At 34.3% G+C, this 22,887-nt stretch overlaps 1 protein-coding gene across 1 annotated transcript in view; it reads right to left on the bottom strand.

Annotated features, from left to right (window-relative positions):
• The window catches only part of PTPRD (protein tyrosine phosphatase receptor type D), a 270,043-nt gene that overhangs the window by 211,176 nt on the left and 35,980 nt on the right, over window positions 1-22,887 (bottom strand). The window contains 2 exon segments of the mRNA XM_032214325.1: window positions 5,551-5,692; window positions 12,753-12,898. Coding sequence (XP_032070216.1) covers window positions 5,551-5,692; window positions 12,753-12,898 — 288 coding nt within the window.

The raw sequence follows: 22,887 nt of genomic DNA, 5'->3' as shown, positions 1-22,887 counted from the left end.
CAGATATATTTAATTTTATCTTCTGTTCTGATATGAAAGTGATAATGTATGGGTGATAATCTATTCTGAGTAATGACATAAAATTGAGAAAGATTCATCAATGATCTTTTGCCCTTTTTCTTCATCGCTTAGCTAACAATGGACTAATGGATTTCATCTTGGTTGGAATGCCCAAGTGGAATGAATGATATATAGTACTTCATTATTCTCACTGCTTAATACATTCACACATTATTTTTATCCACGTTACTTGAGAAATGGGCAATGGTGAACAAAGTATCTTGTATAGTCAGATCACTTTCTAGTCCAATTAAGGCTGATGGCAAAACCAAACCAAACCAAATCAAATCAAACCAAACCAAACCAAACCAAATCAAGACATGCACCTTTTAGAAGGGCTTGCTTCAGATACCCGGGAAGTTGGTGGGTTTATAGAGGGCACTGGGATTTTTCCCCATTACTGTACAGTTCTGCTGTGTGCCTTTTGGACTCTAGTAATTGGAGGCAGCCTGTTCGCCTCATAAACCTGTCAAACAGCTTTACTTTATATAGCGATCTTAGAATATACCCTACTTTCTTCAATAAATTCTGGGAAATGAATTTTTAGAAGCAATGCACAAAACTCAGGGAAAAGAAGTCCAAAAATCAAGATGATTAAGCATACTATAGATAGCAAGACAAATGGGGCAAGACCATGATAGTGGCTGTATATGTCCTGAAAGCATGCAGTTTCCATATCTCCAAATATTATATGCATGCTTGTCAGTCTCTTCACTTACAATGTATGGGCGCATACATGAATACATTGAAATCATACAGAGCTCCACAGGCACCAGCATTGCCAAGTCTACTCCTGGTTTATTCATTTGTGAAGATAGCAGACAACAACCACAATCTTCTCTAATTTTCTTTCAACACAATTTCAATTCCCATCCTATTAAGTACAGATTTTACTTCAAATAGCACATGGGTCATAATGATTGTTCTTCATAAATTAAATTAAGCATCATTCTGTGGAATTGTTTGCTTCTGCAAAAATGCCACATTTAGCAACTGCTTTTAGTGACCACTCACAGTTACAGCAGTGATCAAAAAATAACTTTACAACCAATCCTCACATTTACAATATTTAAAATAAAATTGAAGCAATATCACAACATATTTATGGTTTCACTCAGCGATTACTCCTTCGCTTAACAACTAAGTTAAAGAACCCATTGCTAAATACCTATATTTACATTGTTCTTTTACATTCTTCTTTGTTCTTCTTCTCACTTGATGACCATCCTGTTGATTTTTAAGTAATTTCTTAAATTTAATATTAAAATGAACAGTGTTCTTTCAAATGTCTATTTCTATTGTAGCTCATTATGCATGGAAACTAGTAAATACTGTGGAGTTCTTTGTACAATCAAAAATTATACATAGTTCCATTCCAAAATCCTTCAATCCACTTTATATCTGCTTTAATCTCTTTAAAAAAGCCAGAGGTATCATTATATTAATTATTAAACTGAAATCAATTTGCACATTAAAATCCCAGGATACTCGAGTAAAGATCAATAGCCTCATTGTGCTATTGAAGTAAATCTCTGATATCCACATTTTAACAAAATAACAATTATTCTTTGTTTCTGTTCTTTTTTATTTCAATAACAAACTAAAATGGGTAAAAACAGAAATAAACATGGCCTTAATTTGTAGCCATTCCTATTAAAACTGACATTCAATGAATAATAATTACTATTTACTCTTGCAACAGCCTTCTATTCTGCATCCCTATTCATCAAATAAGAAAGGAAGAAAAGGTGAGAAGAAAAAAAATGTTTGTTTTTTAGTCTAATGATTCACTATTCTACTTCTGCAACAAATGAAATTAGATACGGAATGTAATTGAATCCTCTCTGATCACCAGAATCCACCAAATGAATACTTCTTACATTTAAGACTAAAGGGTGCAACACATTTCCTATTCAAATAATAATCTACTCTAGCACACAATCAAAAAAGAGTTCAAATAGAATCCAAAGCAAAAATATTACCAGAAACATAAATTAGCATGGGATGCTAACATATTCTACAGCTGTGTGAAAAAGTCCTGCATGCTTTACGGTTTACGGTTTATGACATTTTTGGATAGGCCATTGATTTTATGATATTTTATGCTCACTGCTATGCAAATAGTGTTATATTTAAATAAATACTGGTGTTTTTTAAGTGAAAAGCATAAGCTTTTTGCAATTTGGTGCTGTTTGAATTTTCTTGTATGCTTACAATGCATGCTTACAATGACTATGAAAACAGATTAACTGATGTCTACCCAGTGGCATATGTGTTGCAATTACTAAGGCCGATGCTAGTGTTTTGTTAACATTTTTATTGTTTGTGGTCCTTTAGTAACATGGTTACTAATATGAAATTGGACAGCCTTTATTGCTTATCGCCAGGCAGCATCGCTTCAGCATAGACTGTATACGCCTTTGCACATGATCTTTGGTGACAATGTGGTGCCAGGCTGCAATAATGGATTCAATCAGCTGTGCTTGGTCTTCGGATGCTTCTTGCTTATTTTGTAACCAATCTTGGCCCACAAGTTCTCAACTGGGTTGAGTTGATCAATCCAGGAGTCGAACATCATACTTCTTCATCCACTGCTGGACGGACTTGGCTCAATGACAAGGAGTAATGTCATCCTGGAAGTAAAAGTCCTTCCCTACAAGTTGCTGAGCTGAAGGAAGCATGGTCTTTTCCAGGACTTCCACATACTGCTTGGAATTCATGATTCCTTGCACAATTTGTATCCGACCAATAGCAGAAGCAGTGATACAGCCTCAGATCATCATGTGCAATGGATGCTTCACAAACAGATTCAGGCAGTATGGCCTAAATTCTTCAGCTGGAAATCTTCTGACATACTTATTTCACTGATTCCCAGTCAAGTAGAAATTGCTCTTATCATTGAAGATGACCTTGGCCCACTGTTCGTTGGTCCACTTGGCATACTTCTTGACCCACGCACATCGACGAGAGAGGTAAGCGTCTGTGAACAAAGGTTTACTTCGAGCCCTGCAGCCTTTGAGTCCTCTGGCAAGCAGTCTGCAATGCACTGTGCTTGTGCACACTTTTACATCACTGTGCTTGTGCACACTTTTACATCACAAATTCTTGTAATCTGAGGTGAGGTGAGCTTCCTGTCAGCCATTGAAATGCTCTGCAGAATCCAATCTTGCTGTTTTGTCGACTTTCTTGGTCTGTCATCAACTGAACCAGTTATTTGGTATTTTTCAACCACTCTGCTCACTGTGGTGCGATGGCATTTCACTCTCTTGGCTATTTCTGTACAGGAGTAACCCTCTTCATGAAACACAATGATGTGATGCTGCTGTTCTGTACTGGTGAAAGCAAAGGCCTTCATCCTTGCCCCAGCCAGAGCTAAATTAAATTTCTCAATGCTTTTCATGCCTATTTATAGTCAGAGAGTATGACAACATTGATTGGTTCATAGATTTAGCCTCTGTGCATTTTGATTGGTCAGCCAAAGCTTGCTAATGATTGGCTATTTTCAATCCTAACATTCTCAAAAATTTTAGTTGTGTTTGTTTTATCATATAAACTCACTCAAAAGTCTTTAAAAGACTTTTATATTAATAAAAGTTATGCATCTCAATCCGACTACAGAAATTTTCATTAAAGTATTAATTTTGCGTGGTTTCTATGAGAGAAAAGTTGATGAAACGTGTAAATACAGCTTAAAACTAAAAGCGTGCAGGACTTTTTCACACAGCTGAACATAGACAATATTCGATGGCTTGTCAATATTATAGAATAATTCGCTGTGGCTTTATTGACAGCCCAGAGCCAAACTGCATTTCCCCTCTACAGTACACTTTCATTTCCTCTCTCCAGCTTCTTTCCTTGTTCCCATTTCATTTCCTTTAACTCCATTTCCCTAGCACATATTTTTTTCACCCAACAGACAAAGGAATGACAAGATGTCCCTCTGACACATCAAATAAATAATAGTAATAACAATAATAGTACATATTTAGGAAAACTAGGCTGCTTCTAATGGTATTAGCATGCCAGTGCGGTATGACAAATATAACAAAATCAAAATTAGATTCATGGAGGTAAATATAGCTGTCACATCGCAGATGAATTGCCAAAGAAACTCCTTTTGAAAAAATAATGAAGTTTACTGATGTTAATACACACCACTCCTTCCACCAATTATTTTATTTTCCCCAGGACATCTTTCTTCATCAGTTAATCCATAAAAAGCCTTGAGTATTGGAGACTGGCAAAGACACTTGTATCAATGCTTGAATCTTAACTACAGCAAAGTAATGCAAATGGGAAACTGGATGTTGTATACAGATACAAACAGAATATTAAATAAAATTACATCTGATAATATTGAAGAATACAACAAATAATTAAATCTGTATTCATATTACAAGAGAACTATACTACAAAATGAACTATCATCAGCCAAATTTGTTTCAAAATAAATGACAAGCATAACAATAAAACCAAACTCCCAAAATAGAATAGTTTTAAATTTCTACATCAGGGATATATATCCAGTAGGCTTAAAATGTTTGTTTGGAAACACAGGGTCAGAAGATTCAAGAAATGAAAAAAATAAAATATCCCTAAGGGCCTGGAACTCAGATTCAAAGGCTATCTGATATTTGGGTTTTAGTTGAAGTAAGGTCTTGTTTGTGGGCTTAACAGAAATTGCTCCTGTCACCAATGAAATAGAAAACATCTACAGCTAGAGCATTGAGTTTAACATCAACCTCACTATGATTTCTCAAAAATATAAGGAACAGAAAAAGATGACAGCATTTCTACTTATGAAGAAAAGTTTGCTAATGTTCACTAAGACAGTTAATTATAGTTTATCATTTTATAAATAAAATCTGTTTCTATAATCTGCCACAGTCAGTTATCAACTTGTTGTACTAGCTTTGATATAAATGCTTATCACAAATAAATTGCCAAAAACAATGTGTTTGAAACATTTTGAAAATTTAATGTAAAAAAGCAATGAATGTATTTTATTAAAAATTGGTATTTTTACTTCTTATGTTACTCTCAGTGTGAAATGCATCTTAGGAAAGCTCAATTCATGGATTTCATATAGTTAATCCAATTGCAAATGTTAACAGCTGACTGAAGGTATGGACCATGGTTCTGTTATCATTAGCTGTACTATACATACATATATGGTATGCATATTATTTGGCATCTCTAAAATGTATACACAAAATACAGTAATCATTTAATGTGAGATCTCATCCAGCACTTATGACTGGGGAAACCTGGCACACAAAAAGAAAAACATCTCAACTGCTCTTCCAATATAGGACTACGGCAAACTGATTACAATCAGATACTTCTTTCTAGATGAAAACAAAGCCCAACATTCTAGCCTTCAATATACAAACTTTTAAGTATTACGTACTATTATAAATCTATAATAGCTCTAATAAACTTGATACCATAATAAACTTTAAAAAAATATTATTTTAAAAAAACACTTACCACGCAAGACAGTAAGTCTTGTGGACACACTTATTTCTCCAACACTGTTGGAGGCAACACATTCATAAATAGCTTCATCTCGTGGAGTTCGCAGTGGTTGTATTCTGAGGACTGATCCAGACCCATCATCAAACTCTATTACCTATTGAAGGAAACAACAGCTGTCACAGGTGTTGTTACAAACGCCTACCTCTTGGGTTAATCCTGTATAAATTAATAACTGGACTATTCTAAATTCCTCCTAGGTAACTGTCTGCAATTCATAAAAGTGATGTTTTAAGTACAGTTAAGTGCAAAAGTTAATGTGTTACTGAAACTTAGTTGACATTATGCTGATCTTTGACCTGAACACAATAGGACGATGATTTGAGCCATAAAAAAATAGTAGATACATATCTACAATTACTGCACCAGTTCTTTTCAAACTACATCAATATCCTGAATCTTGAAAATATGTACTATATACTTTGGATCAGCTGACAGCAACAAATTAAAATGAAGTGAACCTGACCATGATATTCAGCGAGTTTCAGGCAGTAATCAGATTGTGACACCTATAAATGGATCTCAGTTTTCCTCAAGGCATCAACTCTGAGGACATATTAGGACTACCATAGCTGAATGGCAAGAGTTCACATGAATGGTAAATGACAATAAAGAGATAGATTAATACATTGCTGTCATCTAATGATTGTATGGATATTTGCAGCTGATAATATAGTAGTCATAATAACACCCAATTTTACTTAATATTTAATGAATGACTGAAGGCAATGAAATTCTACAGATAACTCTATACTTCAAAGTATTATAAAATCATTTGATAACACACAGACTATAACCTGCAGAAACTGGCATCCAATTATCAAAACAATCATTATTATTTCAGTCTTTAACTACTGGGATAGAGAACACACCCTTTCAATTTCCTAGTACCTCAGTTTGCCTCTTAGAACAAATGAAATGCATTTCCATTAAAATAACTATTGGTTAACAAAACTGAGAAACCTTTACTCATGAACCAGATTGATTCCTGAAATGTATTAAATACCTCTGCAGAACTTGATTTATTACTAGAAGTGAGTAAGGAAGGTGATTGGTTAGGTGACTGTGCTGGGGCACTGAATGCTACGCAGAAGCATCTCTAATCAGGTTTATGCTTCTCTACTCTCATTTGTCTGTGGTTGAATGTTATGGATTCATAACATTTCCCAGCCCATTTCTGGAAAAGGTGGTCTTGGTGCCTAAGGCTTATACTTTCTACGGAGATTCTCAGTCATATAGGTCATAGTGGTCCCAAAGGTGCTTTTTCAAGAGGCAACTTGACTTTCTAGTTTCCCCTTGAAGACTTCTCATCCAAAAAGCTTCTTAAGTTTAAGTCCTGTTGCCTCTTGAAAAAGCATCTTTGTGATAAAGGTTATACTGTTTTCTGGTGCTCAGTCCCAGGTCCTGATTTCAGAATTTCAATGGCTCTAGACTCTGGCTGATTGGAAGCCACCCAGAATTTGAAGTAAGATGAATGGCTGTAGAAATAAATAATAAATATTTAAATATATTAATGGCTCTTTCTTCCAATCAACATTAACAAATGGCCCTTCTATTAAAATAATATGTGATTTCTGTTTCCTAAAATAACCTTCTACGTCTGTTTCCAGACAATTAGAAGACATCTCTCACTGTTGTGCTTTATTGTTACCAAACTTACTCTGCTTCACGTACCAAATCTGGGGAAAAAATGTTCTGGTAAGATTCCCATGTAATTTAATTTTCATTGAAAATATAGACAGCGGTCCGACAGAGATTGGCAAGTTTTATACAAACAAAATAAGAACATGGCAGAAGACTGGTGACTTATAGACCATTTTTTCCCTTTTGCATTTATAAAATACAGCTGTGTAGAAAGGATTACTTAGTTAGCTAAGGCATTTTTGCATTTAACATAAGAAAATATAAGCTTTATATTGTAAATTTATCCACCCAAGGACTTAGAAAAAGTTATATAGCAAGCTTAGCAGATTGCAGCACTGTATCATAAATTACTCTCACCTTTATCTATATTCCCATTTGCATCAATTAAGATAAAGAAGTTTTCTTGATTTTCCTAACGTACCACTTACTTGAGAAGAAGAGGAAAAGCTGCATACTAAAAATAATGTTTCCCATAAAAATATTCTTAGCAATAGGTCAACTGTCTGAATTACAAAGTGTGTTATCAGACCATCACTTGATCTTGTCTGCAACAGACAATGACATATTTAAAATATCTCTGACTGAGGGGGTACTGTCTGAAAATTATGATCAGGTCATTGAAGAAATATGCTACCAAAGTTGTTCCAGTTGTTATTGTTTGTCCTTTATCCTTTCAGCTCTTCAAGAAAAGTATGCAAAGCTGCAAAACTAAACATAGTACTTTGTGTCAGAGTAGACACAAAGTTCTATACAAAATCTTTCATTGTCTGTTCCAGCTGCTACCATTCCTGGAAAGCTGAAGAAATGTGGAATGATATACCTCTCTTCCTTTGTAATACCATAACTCTCAACACATTATTTTTGGCCTTTCACTCTATTTTCAGCCTATTATCTCTGAATCCTAAAAAAATCCTAAAAAAATGTATTGGATGCCCACCAGATGGCAATACAATATTAAACCCTTAAATACATATAAACATAAACAACAAAGATCAAACTGCTTCATCATAAGGACATTTTGGGGCAAAAATGAGATTACGGTGTTAGGCATTCTAGAAGTTTTGGTAACCTAAGTATTTAGAGAATAATTTTTATTTTGTGCCTATAAAGGTACAGATAGTCCCCGACTTACCATACAATTGAGTCCTAAGTTTATGTTGCTAAGGGAGATATTGTTAAGTGAGTTTTTTCCATGGTCATAACGATCATTTTTCAGTACTGTTGTAACTTTGTACAGTCACTTAACGAATTGATGTACATCAAGACTACTTGTAGTCTTCAATTTACAATCATTCATTTACTGATCTTTCGAAATTACAACAGCACTGAAAAAAGTTACTTATAACCAGTCCTCACAACTACTGCAGCATTCCCACAACTAAGAGATCAAAATCTGGGTGCTTGGCACCTGGCAAGTATTTTTATGACAGTTGCAGTGTCCCAGAGTCATGTAATTATCATTTGCAACCTTCTCAATTGGCTTCTGATAAGCAAAATGAATGGGGAAAACCTGATTCATTTAACAACCACGGGATTCACAACAAATTGTAATGATTTGTTTTAACAACTATGGCAAAAAAAGTTCATAAAATTGGCCATAACTCATTTAACAACAACCTTGCTTAGGAACAGAAATTTTGGTCCCAATTGTGCTCATAACTATGATTACTTGTACTTTAGTTATACAGAGCACCCATTCCGTCTTTCAACTGAAAACTGTAGAATAGTGAATATCCAGCTTTGAACATTCAAGATTCTTAATCTATCTTCTATATAAACTTGGTACAATTACTGCTTTATAAATTTTGTCTCATACTTTTGATATCTGCAGTGGGATAGAAAACTTTAAATTCGTTCTGTCACAGAAGACTATAAATTTACTCTGTCACAGCCTAAGGACGTATAGAGTGTAAAAGCACATGCAATTTATACTGAGTTGCTTTCAGGTAGGCACTATTCATACACACTTTTGAGGATATATTCAATAGAGGATAATGTTTCCACATCCAACAAAGAGATAGGTAACAGAAAATTTCTATCATGCTGACCTTTGTTTGACTATGCATGGAAGCAGGAATGAATGGTTCAAAGGCAAACCTGATTCAAAATGCTACCTTCAGGGAATCTTATCCGAGTCTTCACCTTAACAACCAACAGGACAAGTTTCTATTCAGGATTGTGTTATTATGTATGTAATGGTACCATACTTATTCAGAAGCTATTGAACCTATGTCTATGGGGATTCTCGGTCAATCAGGTCATGGTTGTCCCAAAGGTGCTCTTTTAAGAGGCAACTGGACTTTCTGGTTTTTCTGTCGAAGATGTTTCACTTCTCATCTAAGAAGCTTCTTCAGCTCAGAGCTGAAGAAACTTCTTGGATGAGAAGCGAAACATCTTTGAAGAAAAAAACCACAAAGTTTGGTTGCCTCTTGAAAAAAACACCTTCAGAATTATTGAATCTGTGACATTGCGGTTTTTAATCTCCCTACCTCTAGGAGACATGCTCCTGATAGATGAAGAAAAGAAAAAGATTCAGTATCAACTAACATGGATTCTATTACATATTTTATACAATTTTAGTTCTCCATTATGTAACTACAAGGTTGGCTATCTCTCCCTTGTAGATAGTAAGATCAATCATATCCTACTCACAGTTATACATAAATAGCAATTAATTTCACCTAGTTTATATCTTGACCCTTTAGTCTGGCAAATACAAATATATCAATTGTAACTTTAACATTGTTGGGAGGAAAATCCATGGTGTGCATGTATGTATGTGTATATATAATATGTATGTGTGTGTGTGTGTCTGTGCATATGAAACAATTATTATGTCAAGTATACAGGTAGATTTTATATTCAAAAAGACACATGCATTTTTCTATTTGGATAAAAACAACAAGAAGATAATTGTAACATAAAAAAGGCCTGCTAAAAACTTTTGAGTGATATAGTAGATTTAAAAATTCTTTATTCCATATTTCATGAAGCCAAACAATGTGCTATCAAGTGATGAAAGATACAATGTTTATTTTGTCAAAAATCTGATGGCATAACACAGATGCTGATACTGAGTATATAAATTAAAATAGTGCAAATTGCAGTTAAAAATATGAAATATTGATTGCATCTTAGAAGAGAATATACATGGAAAGTCTAGACTACCACATTTGTTTTGCCTGGGGAACACATGCATCTTCTAAAAACACGCAAATATCATTATATATATATGTGTTCAATTAGTTAACAAATATCAATAAACATAAATTAAATTATCTAGAGCTGAAAAAGGGCAGGCATTAATGTACAGTTGTGACAGTTCAGATTTATTGTGGGAAGAAATACTTAAGTAAAAATGTTTAATTAATTTAAACAGTTGCCAACAGGTACTATGTAAAATCTCACATGGGCTCCAAAGCAAATGCAGTCCCAGTAAAAAACAATTATTCAGGCATATTTTAATTAAATTCTTTTTAACAAGTGAAGCATGATTTAAATGTAGGATTCACAGTGTAATTAAAGACCCATGGGAACAAAGACGTTCAAGAAAACTTTCATCAAGAGAATTCATAACAGTGTTCTTCCTGGTCAAAAAAAGGAGAGAATAGAAAGGAAAATGCAGCATTTAACTATGGCTCTGTGTTAGTGGCTCTCCATCCATTTTATTATGAAATACAACAAAACATGTTGTTTAGTTAATTTTCTTATTATAACATATTGTGAACTGCACATTCTCATAATTCTTCTGAGTGAGGTTAAAATATAATTACTATGCCTGGTTTTAGAATCAGGACATTTATGGCTGCTACTTTGTAGATATTACAGAGCTTTAACAGACAAAAAATAACCAGCAGTCAACACACTTGAATTGACAATAGGATCTTCTGAAAGATGATTGAACAGAGCTTTTGGACATTCTTTTCAAATTGCAAAGAATCAATGGAAATTAAAGTTTATTGTGAAAAGACAACTGAGAGTTGGTGTATGGTTGAATAAAGCAGAGCTTGGAGCTGTTGAGAACTTTCTTTTTTTAGTTTGAGTGAACCTCTCTGAAAAAAAAAAGATCTTGAGGCTAAAACTGGTGGTCAACTTAGCATAAAGTTACACTGGTGGAGAAGTAATAAAATGCCAGTAGGATTCTGTAAGTAGTCTGGTTGAAGATTTTAGGCGAAGTGATCTAAAAAATAAATCAACCTGAAAATCAAGGGGAACCAAAAGGATGGAGGAAGAAAAATGTTCTTTCATATTGGTTCTCTCAGGGAGGAACATGGCTTATTTCAGGTTCTCTGAAATTGAAACATGTCTATATTTCAGTTTCAGAGAAAAAATGATTGAAAGATTTCTTAAATGTTATCAATTATATCATATCATATAAATTCTTAATAAAGTTTAGATATGCCAAATGATATGCAGAGTAAATAGTCTATGGCTACATAGAAGAACAAGACTCATAAAAATTGTGGAGTTTTGGTTTTGGTCTCATTGCTTATACAATGTATTTTAAATTTCGCTAAAAAAAATTAGGGGTTTTTACCCAACATTTTTAAAAAGGGGATCTATATGTTAAAGGCAAAAGAGTAAAGAAGATTAACAGCATTCTGAAGGGGAAATATGCTATCAAAATGTATTGTATACTATTTTTTCAACTCATCTATTTTCATTTTATTTATCAACATGCATGTTTTCTCATCAGGAAACAAACAGTGAGGCAGTTATTATTTTTGTTCTAATGTTTCTGTTTTATTTCCCTTACCCTGACATCACCATTTGCTTTTTTAAAAAACAAAAACATCTACAGTATTTAATGTATGAATAAAATTGATTCTTAATACTTGTTAAAATAACCAATCTTATTATGCCCAGTATCATAATTCTAACCCTTTGGCTGGTTTCTACACAGTACTCCTAATGGTGACCTTAGGAACTATGTACATATGTTTTTGCCATTAATCCACAGGTAAGTCAATAGTAACTAGTTACTACATAAATAGGGAATATAAAAAAAAAAAATCACAGAACAACTTTGTAGGATCAAGAGCATGGGTGAAATTCAGCAGGTTCTGACAGGTTCTGGAGAACCGGTAGGGGAAATTTTGAGTAATTCAGAGAACCGGTAAATACCACTTCTGGCTGGCCCCAGAGTGGGGTGGGAATGAAGTTTTTGCAGTATTTTTCTCCCAGGAGTGGGGAGGGAATGAGGATTTTGCAGTATCTTTCCCCTGAAATGGGGTAGGAATGGAGATTTTGCAGTATCCTTCCTCTGCCATGCCCACCAAGCAACACCCAAGGAACCAGTAGTAAAAAAAAATGAATTTCACCACTGATCAAGAGCTATAACCTTCTAAACAAAAATGAAATTCTTCTTTAAGGAAAAGTCTGAAACAAATTTTTTTTTTCTGAAAGAAAATCACTGCTGTTGTTTAAAAGTATACTATTCAGAAACAGAAATGGAATAATCAAGGAATGTTAAAGTAATGGTTTTCAGAGGAACAGAACAATGGACCTAATACCTCAAATCTCTGATTGCTGACTTTTTTGCCCTTCTTGTTCCAGACAATTTTAGGCCTTGGGTCTCCTGTAGCTTGACAGATGAATGAGGCAACTCCTCCAGAGACCCCTGTCTGGTCAACAGGTGTTCTTGCAAACTTTGGTGGTGCTAAAAAAGGAAAGAGTAAAATAAATCTAAGCAAGAACTCACCAAAATAATGTGTCAGGATGTCAGAAATATTAAACCAAAACAAATAATATTAACTTTCAGAGCAAAGTTTTGAAAGAAAAGGCGAGCTGATATACAGATAGTCCTTGAGTTACGATTTGTCACTTAGGAACCGTTCAAACTGGGGTGAAATTCAGCAGGTTCTGACCAGTTCTGGAGAACCGGTAGCGAAAATTTTGAGTAGTTTGGAGAACCAATAAATATCACCTCTGACTGGTCCCAGCCCCATCTATTCATTGCCTCCCGAGTCCCAGCTGATCAGGAGGAAATGGGGATTTTGCAGTAACCTTCCCCTGGGGTGGGGTGGGAATGGAGATTTTGCAGTATCTTTCCCCTGCCACACCCACAGAACCAGTAGTAAAATAAATTGAATTTCACCACTGGTTTTAAGTTACAATGGACCTCCCTGGGGCTACAGACAAACCACTTCCACAGTTCTTATAGTCACTCCTTCACAGTCACATGATCAAATTTGCATAAAAGGTTACAAAATCAGGTCAGTGATCTGCTTTACAACCTTCACAACTTGCAATTGTAAGGGGTAGGCTCCATTATGATCGTAAGTCAAGAACTACCTGCAACACAATTGGCTACATTATAATATGCCAGTTCCAGGCAGGACTTAACATATTATACATGCTGATATTGTCAGAAATCTTATACATACAAATATATAATGCATAAACTAGAAAATAAAATAAAATTGCAGTTCCCTGCTTGCTGTACAGTCTTCAATTATAACATCATAATCAATATGCTATATTTTAAAATACCATACAAATCTAAAATTAAAATTTTATAGCAAAGCTGTGCTGATGTAATTACCCAACTTAGAAAACTGTTCTCCATAAATATTTGACTTGTTCCATGGACCATTTCTATCAAAAACAGAAACCACGTGTAGCAAAGACTGCAATTAAGAAATTAATAGTTTCTGCTTAAGACTTTACTTAGGCTCAAAAATTCAAAGAGATGGTAACAGTAGCCAAAAATAAGGAGATTATGGGCAAAAGTTGACAAATCTAAATAGCATATTAATGTGCAAAAGTATCAGAGTAACAGCAAAGGTGAGAACCATCAAATAAAGAAAAACAGATGTCTTTGAAATGTAGTGTCGGAGAAGATTGTTAAGAAAAAATTGGAGTACAAGGAGAACAAATAATTCAACACTAGATGAAATAAAATCAAACTGTTCATCGAAAACACTAATAATGAAGCTAGATCTATTTTGAAGATGTAATGGAAAGGCAAGATTATTTTTCATTTGAAAAAATGAAAGGCAATCAAAAGAGGTCAATAGAAGACAAAACAGCTAGATGCTACTATGAGCTTATAATAACTGAAAGAGCAACTACTAAAAAAAGCCCGATCCTGGTGTCTGTTCTTGGGTCATGAGTTGGAAATGATTGAATGGTTGACCAACAATAAACTTCAGCCTCCGAAAACAATGTATTATCAAGTAATATATCAGCTAGACCGATACATATGAATGATTTTGTGTTAGAACTATACAAGCCTCACAACATTTTTGTGGTGATTGTTGTTATTAAAACTTATATTGATTGATCTAGTATTAGGCAAAGATCTAGTCAGTGGCAACAGAACTGCTGGATGTTTTCTACTCAACTGAAGACAGAAGAGAAGGTCCACCACAATTGTGTGAAATAGTTTTCACATGGTCATGAGGAAAACAGTCTGATATTGGAACAGGCCATGACCAAAACAAAAGAGGAATGGAAAACAACCTTACCACCCAAAAGAGAATGGTTCTATAATAGTATGTACATAATCAGAAGAAAGAGACACAAGAATTTTAATTTTACTATAAACAGAAATTGAATCCCTTTACGTTGAAGTCAAAACAGAGGTGGGTTTCTGCTGGTTCACCCTGGATTGGACGAACCAGTAGAGGCAGTGGGGGGGAGGCTCCGCCAACCCACCCCGATGCTTCTGCATATGTGTGTGCACGAGCAAACCGGTAGTAAAATAAATTGAAACCCACCACTGAATCAAAAGAATTATTTTGTAATTGATTCATCATTTGTTCTATAATAAAACATTTAAGAAGCTCTTACAGTATATGCTTACAGGATATGGTGGCGTAGTGGTTCAATAGTTAAGAAACTGGGCTTGTGGGCTGAAAAGCCTGCAGTCCAGGTTCAAGACCCGAGTACCATGCGATGGGGTGAGCTGCTGTCCTTGCCCTAGCTCCTGCCAACCTAACAGTTTGAAAACATGCAAATGCATACAGATAAATAGGTTCCACCTCATAGAGTTGGCAATGACTAGCAGAGTAAAATCCGCAGTGATCCTTTATCTTTTTTTTTACAGTATATGCTTAATGCTAATTTAGCTACTTATAGTTTAGCTTATCAAGGGAAGCCTACAGTTCATATCAATAGAATAGGGCCCATTTATGATTCATTGTGGAACAGAAAGTCATTGAGTCCTTGAACCGTTCTGAGTTCTGTCTAGAGACAGAACTGCCAAATTCCTGCCTCAAGATTTTGCCTAGTGCCTCAACTGCTGTTATCTAAACGTTAGGTGGAGGGGAGAGGAATAAAGCTGAAAGCAAAATCATAAACAAAAACATCACTTGTAGGGGAAGAAATATATTTCCATATACCTGACCCAATCATACCAATTATAAAACTGTAACTTGCAATATTTCATATTATGACAGCTCAAGATAACATGAATTATATATTTATGATACTGTAAGTAGGCCTTTTCCTGGGAAAAGACACAACTGCTAGAGAAAGTATAGGCGAATTGTGTTTGTAGTGCCCAGATATCTTGAAAATGATTCTGAACACTATATATCCTTAGCACCTAACAAGAAGGAATGGATAACTGCTAGAGAAGGTATAGGCAAATTGTGTTTCTAGTGCCCAGATAGGTCAGAAGCAACCTAGAATTAAGCAGAAAATTAACTACAAATATAGCAAGTACAAGCTAACTGTAAACTTAGTGCCAGTCTAAAACCTTGCATACTTAATCCATTCTAGAAGGGATGGAAAGTGGTTTCATCAAATGCAATTACTTAATTAACAATTAATGACCTTTACCTTTATAAATACATTCAATTTTCGTGTGGAATTTATACTTCATTTGAGTGTTTTATTTTCAAAATTGATAAGAAAATCAAGATTAAAGCTAATAACTATTCCTATTAGAGTTTATATTTTTATTAAGACTATAATTTATATTTTTATTAAGACTATAATTTAAGTACGTAAACATGTTTTATTTCTGTGATTTTTTTCATCATAATTCCTGTTAGTTAAAATATATTAAAAGCCTTATTGTGAGAGGAACTTGATCCATCGATTGATTGGATCAGCTGCTCTTCCCCTGAGTCATGACATGAAACCATTCAGATGGGCTTCCAATCATTATGAAATTATTTGGGAGGAGCTCAGTGGGCAGTGAATTCAACCACCTTCTTTTACAGGCAGCAATCTTAAATATTTAGATGACTGAGAATCTCCAAAACATTAAGGGATGGGTTCCATGTACTGTTGCTTTTCTTTATCTTAAATCATTTTCTTTTGAATATAAAAATAGTATTCATTATGTCCATCCATCTATACATACTGTCAGAACATTCAATACAGAAATATACAACATTACAGTCATTGGAACTTTTAGCCTGCCTTGTTTCTAAATTACAATTCCCAGCTATGAGCTAAAAGTGAGCAGTAATACAATATTCTGCTAAGTGGTTTATCACTGCTATTTCTTTCCCATCCTTCCGATGTTGCTATTTGTATCTATTTGTAGATTCTAAGCCCTTTCGGCTACAGATTGTCAAATCTGTTCTTTGTACATAAATGAATCAATAAGAATAACAGATAAGTATTAGGAATTATGCCAAAGTTTTAATATTTCATCTAAGAGTTAATATTACTAACATATCTAGCACACTTAGTAGGTTTGGTTGCCCTTCATTTCTTTTTAAAATAATTTTCATAGCAGTCATTTATAGCATTCACTGCTAATTTACTCATTAATCATAATTTATCACATCAGTTATGCTGATCATCATTATAAGCAATTACTGCTCCTTAATTCTAACCTGTGCTTACAATGTACCTGCAAATTGGCTTGTGCAAGAAGTTAATTAGCTTTTATTTCTAAAAGGGCAAGCAAGTGAGAATGATTTCATAAAATCTTTCTAACTGCTAAACAAAGCTTTCTCTAGAATTTTACTGACTATATAAGCTGTCAATCACATAATACTAAGCCTGACATGTTGTTATGAATAATAATACACATATGATGTATTAAGGATAACTCCATTCAGAAATTGCCAAACCTTCATCCTTAACCTAAGGTTTGCTATACAAGTAGATAAATATCTAGGATAAATGAAAAACTTTTCACCAGACATAATAACAACAGTTTTAAAGACTTTTTAAAATTACTAATCACAACCTCAGAATTATTTTGTTTACCTATGAAAAATTATAGTATATTCTTAAATACATTTTTGAATGCTCAAAATTACTAACATATTTTACTTCATCTTATTAACGACAATTGTGATATTTATTTTAATCAGTTCACATGTAAATTTGCACTCACAGACATTAGTTCCATGATGGTGAATCTATGGCATGCATGCCACAACTGGCACGTGGAGCCATATCTGAGGGAATGTGTGCACTGGCCAGCTGATTTTTGGACTTCCAAAGGGTGGAGAGAGGCCATTTTCACCCTCCCCAGCCTTCAGGAAAGCCTCCAGAGCCTGTGTGGCGAAAAATGGGAAACCAAACAGGCCAAAACAGGCCTACCAGAAGTTTGGAAACCAACAGGCCATTTTTCGTGTCATTTTTGGGCTGTTTTTGGACTGAAAAACAGCCTGAAAACAGCTTGAAATACGGCCTAAAAATGGACCAAAAAACAGGCTGGTTTTTGGTCTGTTTTCATTCTGATTTTTGGGCATTTTCAGGTCAAAAATGGCCTGAAAATGCCCCCAAAAAACCAACCTAAAACCACCCAAAAAATCACCTGAAAATGGCCTGAAAAATGGCCCCCAAAAAAGAGGCTTGTGCACACCAGCCAGTTGGTCTTCTGGTTTCTGGCGCTCCAGTGCATGTACATGCACACACATTCTGGTTTGGCCACTGTTCTATTCTGTCTAACCTTTTTTTGTCCAAATCCAAACATTGCTACACAAGTGTTCCCATCCTGATGTACTTAGTCTCTTCCTACAGTTTCAGTTATGTGAGACACATTTTATTAATACATGCATTTTGGTTTAATATTTCAAAAAGTATCTGATTACATGGATAATAATGATGCAGTATATTGAAAATGTGATTAAGTGATAAACCGGATGTTAAGCAGTGAATTACATGTAGGAACAGTGTGTTATATTTCTCAGGGTCCCAAATTATATTTGAATAACTAGCAATATTATGGATATGGGATTCTGTAATTGTCATGGCTGCATATTTTATTTATGATGATTATAGCCTTTTAGAAATATATTACCAAGGCCTCAGGGCAAAGAAAACCAAGAATTCCAAACCAAGTCAAACAACAGTATTTACTGTCCACATATTAATTTACAGTTTATATTGCTTAACTGAATACAAACAAAATATTTTTTCACACATATTCAAAGCTGTAGAAATGCTTTAAATTAATTATGTTTATCAATATTTTCAGGATGAAGGGAAAAGTAGCTGAGGATTTTCTCAAAATGTATTCATTTTTTATGATACTAAAGTTGTTCTTGGCATGATGCGATTAATAAAATGATTTGTCACTTATATGTATGTGTAAAGATTACAACCCAACTGCAATGCCATTACCACAAAGTTATAACAGAGAATTTGAACATGAATGTTTTAGAATATTTATTTCTTAGTCAAGATTTTCTCTCCAAAAATTGTGAGTCTTTTTAGAGACACTCTGAAACATACTAGAAAATAAATAATATTTTTTTAATCAGTGAATAGACGTTCCAGAATAGAAAGACTGTAATGAAGATTATCATGAAGCATGGCTATTTTGAAAAAGAGATGAGAAATGCCATTTTACTTTAACCATTTAGCTGTCAGCCTTATCTTAGCGAGTATACTAATATTTACTTTTATTACTTAGTTGACACATAGTATTTTTGTCAGAACATATCTATGTAATCTAGGAAACCCAAATACTGGTTTTCTATTTCTTCTCTTTCCCTGTTGAACAAAGTGATATTTTTATGAAGTCTTTTTCATATTCTGTGTTTCCTTATTTTCTTACCTAGCAGCGATCTTATTTCCTCCTTCTCACATTCTTTGTCCAGAGAGACCTTTCTGGCATGATATTCATCTCTCACCATCACCATTCTTGGTTGCATCTTCTTTCCTAAGCCTGTCCCTCCTGACTAAGTCATGCTTCTCTTCTACCACTGCCTGATAGGTTGGGGCCACCTTAGAAGTAGTGCTTCCCATGGTGGAATGCAAGAATGGGCAGAGGTTCTTTGATGTCAGAACTGCTCAACTCAGGAAGCTTTTAGCTCTTCTCAAAAAAAATGATTCAGTACTTACTGAATCCTTTTTAAATAATTGATAGATTTCATACTTAACAGGAATCCAATGACCATATACAAGCCACCAAACATTGAACTGACTGCTATGGGGAAAGGAAAGAAGGAAGGAAGGCATTAATAACAGAGTATTATTAAGTGTTTCACCTTTACTTTTAAGTTCCTCTAAATGAAAAAAATAAGGTAATTGTCACAAAAACTGTATAGCTCTATCATGGCAACAATCTAAGCAAGTATACAAAGTCATGTTAATTTTTTCATGTTTCCAGGAAAAATTATTTCAGAAGGAAGAGACAGAAGAGATCTTTATCTGAAACATATGGTGTGATTTCCTGCTGGATTGAAACTGATTTGTTTGTTCTTATGCCTTTAATAATAGTATAAAGTATTAAAATGTTTCACCTAAAACATATTTACATATGATAAAAGTTACAGATGAAATTGTTTCAAATGCTGCATTAAAAAGACTAGCAGTTTTACTCTACATCAAATCCACGTTTATATCTAATAATTGTTCTTAAGAATTAAGAGGCACATTAATGAGTTTGCATTCAGAGTAGTTGCGTAACTTAATGAAGTATTAAAACAATGTTTAGCTCTTGATTTGCTAGTTCCTTAAAATAACATACAATCTTATGTTTAGATCTGTTTATATATAAAATCATATAGTATGCCATATATGCAACAAAGCATATATATTAATGCATGCAGGGTGTATATTTTTATACTGCACATAATAAATAATGAAGTATAAAATCTAGATATAGCTTTATCTGAATTTTTAAAAAAAGAATCTGCCCTTTAATCCATATTAAGCTTTTATCCAGCAGAAAATGAAAAGCACAAAGCCTCTTGAAGCTAAAAGGTTAGACACTTCATCCCTCTGGAATGGTACATAACCTTGTCATAGTCACTAATTTACTGAAAGAAAATTCTCCTTCAAGCTTTCTGTCTTCTTTTTTATTTTTTTGCTGCTGTTCCTTTTTCAAATTTTAATGTCTGCTAGCGATGCATGAATTATTTGGTAACTAAGATCTGAAGCTGCCTTTCACCATGTAAAGTCAGATAAGAGAGTCTTAAAATGCCAGACAAATTCATCTTGTTTCAGAAGACTGTTTCTTCTAATATGAACAAAAAAATGGAATATTGTACAGGGTTAAGTTTAAATTATTTTAAATATTTGTGAAGCATTCATCTTTACATTTATCTTTAAACAACAAGAAGAACAAAAGTTTGAGTTTAAAAAACCTTATAAAAATAAATTCAAGTAATCAACACTTACTTGGTTACTAATTATAGCATTGTGTAACAAAACCAGCTAATGCAACTGAACACAGTAACAACTCATGTATTCATTTCAGCAGATAGGAAATCTGCTTTTTCTGATATAGAAAAAAAGAAATAGTATTAACAGCATATAGATGCATGATATTCACTATGATGAGCCTATTCTGGCCTTTAAATAAGAGGGTGTATTTTATGAGATTAAATGTGGTTACAGCCAACAATTAATGCATTTAAAAATAGGAATTCCAATTTTTCAACTAATTTTCCCATACTCTCTATTAAATTAGACACTTTCAAAATTAGGGTACCCTTCTTTATAAATTTACTTATCCATTTTCCTTGTGAAACTTATTTTAAAAATGGAACTCTCCTATCCTTGAATTATTTTTTCTAAAGCTTCCCTCAGGCAAGGCTTTTTTAATATGATGGAGCAGCCCCCATCACACCTTAGAAGATCAACTACTGATAGTACAAACTAGTCTGTAATCTTAAATGCTTCTTAATTAAAGCAGCCAGAAACAGGACATGAAGGAAAAAAGGAACTGAAGTATGATAGGGGATTTGAGGTAGAAGTTCCAGAAGGCTATGACTATTTTGGCCTCTTAACTGTCCTAGATGGGACAGTAATTCAGGACTGGGCACAGTTAGATTTGCTTATTGAGTATGAAACAACTACTTGAAGAAAAAATAGCTATTGGGACAAAGAAGGCACTTTCCAAGATTCATCTTGTGTATCAGTTGTACCTGTTATTGAATCAGGAGATGGGCCAGGTAGTCACTCATGCTTTAGTCATCTCATGACAGGATTATTGCAATGTAGTCTACATAGTTGCACTTTGAGACCACTCAAAGTCTACCTGTGGTCTAAAATGAAGGTAACAACTGGTGAATGTTGGTATGCTCTTGTGACAATACTACTCAGAGAGCTACACTGCTCACCATTCAGTTTTAGTCACAATTCAAGGTGCTTCTTGCTACCTAAGCCATTCATAGTATTTTTATGATGTAGCACTTGTTATCTAGAACATCTCCCCTCGCCCCACCAAGCTTCACATGGCTCCTACCCTGATGATGTTCAGGAAGTTTTTGAAAACCTGGCTTTCACTCCAAGGTGAAAACCAAGCTTCTGTACAAATTTATTTGCTTGAGGAATTATTTTTTTCAACCTCATAGGGTTTGTTTCTTACTATTTTATGGTTTTATTATTACTTATGGTTTTATTTTTTAACACATTTGTCAGCCTCTACGTAAATAAATAAATGTAAATTAGAATCCTCCATTGTTAGTACAATAGTTGATATAGAAACATTTGAGTGTATACCGGTTCTTCATTGGTTTATAGAGGAAGAGGCTGCTTACCTGTAATTTATGTTGAGACCAATATGCAAATGTATTTCCTAAATAAGGCTAGAGGCAGGGGTGAAATTCAGCAGGTTCTGACAGGTTCTGGAGAACCGATAGCAGAAATTTTGAGTAGTTCGGAGAACTGGAAAATACCAGTTCTGGCTGGCCCAAGAGTGAGTGGGAATGGAGATTTTGCAATATCCTTTCCCCAGGAGTGGGGAGGGAATCGAGATTTTGCAAATTCCTTCTCTGGCCATGCCCTCACGCCACACCCACAGAACCGGTAGTAAAAAAAATGAATTTCACCACTAGCTAGAAACCTCATATTTTTTGTTTGTTTTAACCACCAGTCTTGTCCAACTTGTGGGGCCTTTTTAGGTAAGTGCTCTCCATTCTACCCTGTCAGGCACAGCTTTTTTTCAATTGTTTGATGTTAATCTTTCTATCAGATTTGAGTTTTCAAAGCAGCATGTTCTTTGCTTGCCCTTTCTTCTTGTTCAACTAACCATTCCTAGTATCATTGACTTTTCCGATGAAATTGCATGCAGGACATGGCCAAAGTAAATCAGACATAATCTTGTGATTTTGGTTTCTAATTATATGTTTGGTTTTATATGATTCAGCACCTCTATCTTTGTTGCTGTAGCTATCCATGATATACGCAATAATTTATGCCAGCATTACAGTTCAAAGGTGTCAATTCTTCGTCTATCAGCCATTCTTAGAGACTTGGAATGGATCTCCCACACCCATT

Source organism: Thamnophis elegans, chromosome 3 (assembly GCF_009769535.1).
Source record: "Thamnophis elegans isolate rThaEle1 chromosome 3, rThaEle1.pri, whole genome shotgun sequence".
NCBI classification, from domain to species: domain Eukaryota; kingdom Metazoa; phylum Chordata; class Lepidosauria; order Squamata; family Colubridae; genus Thamnophis; species Thamnophis elegans.
The sequence above is the reverse complement of the archived record's forward strand: the minus strand, read 5'-3'. Positions and strand labels throughout refer to the sequence as shown.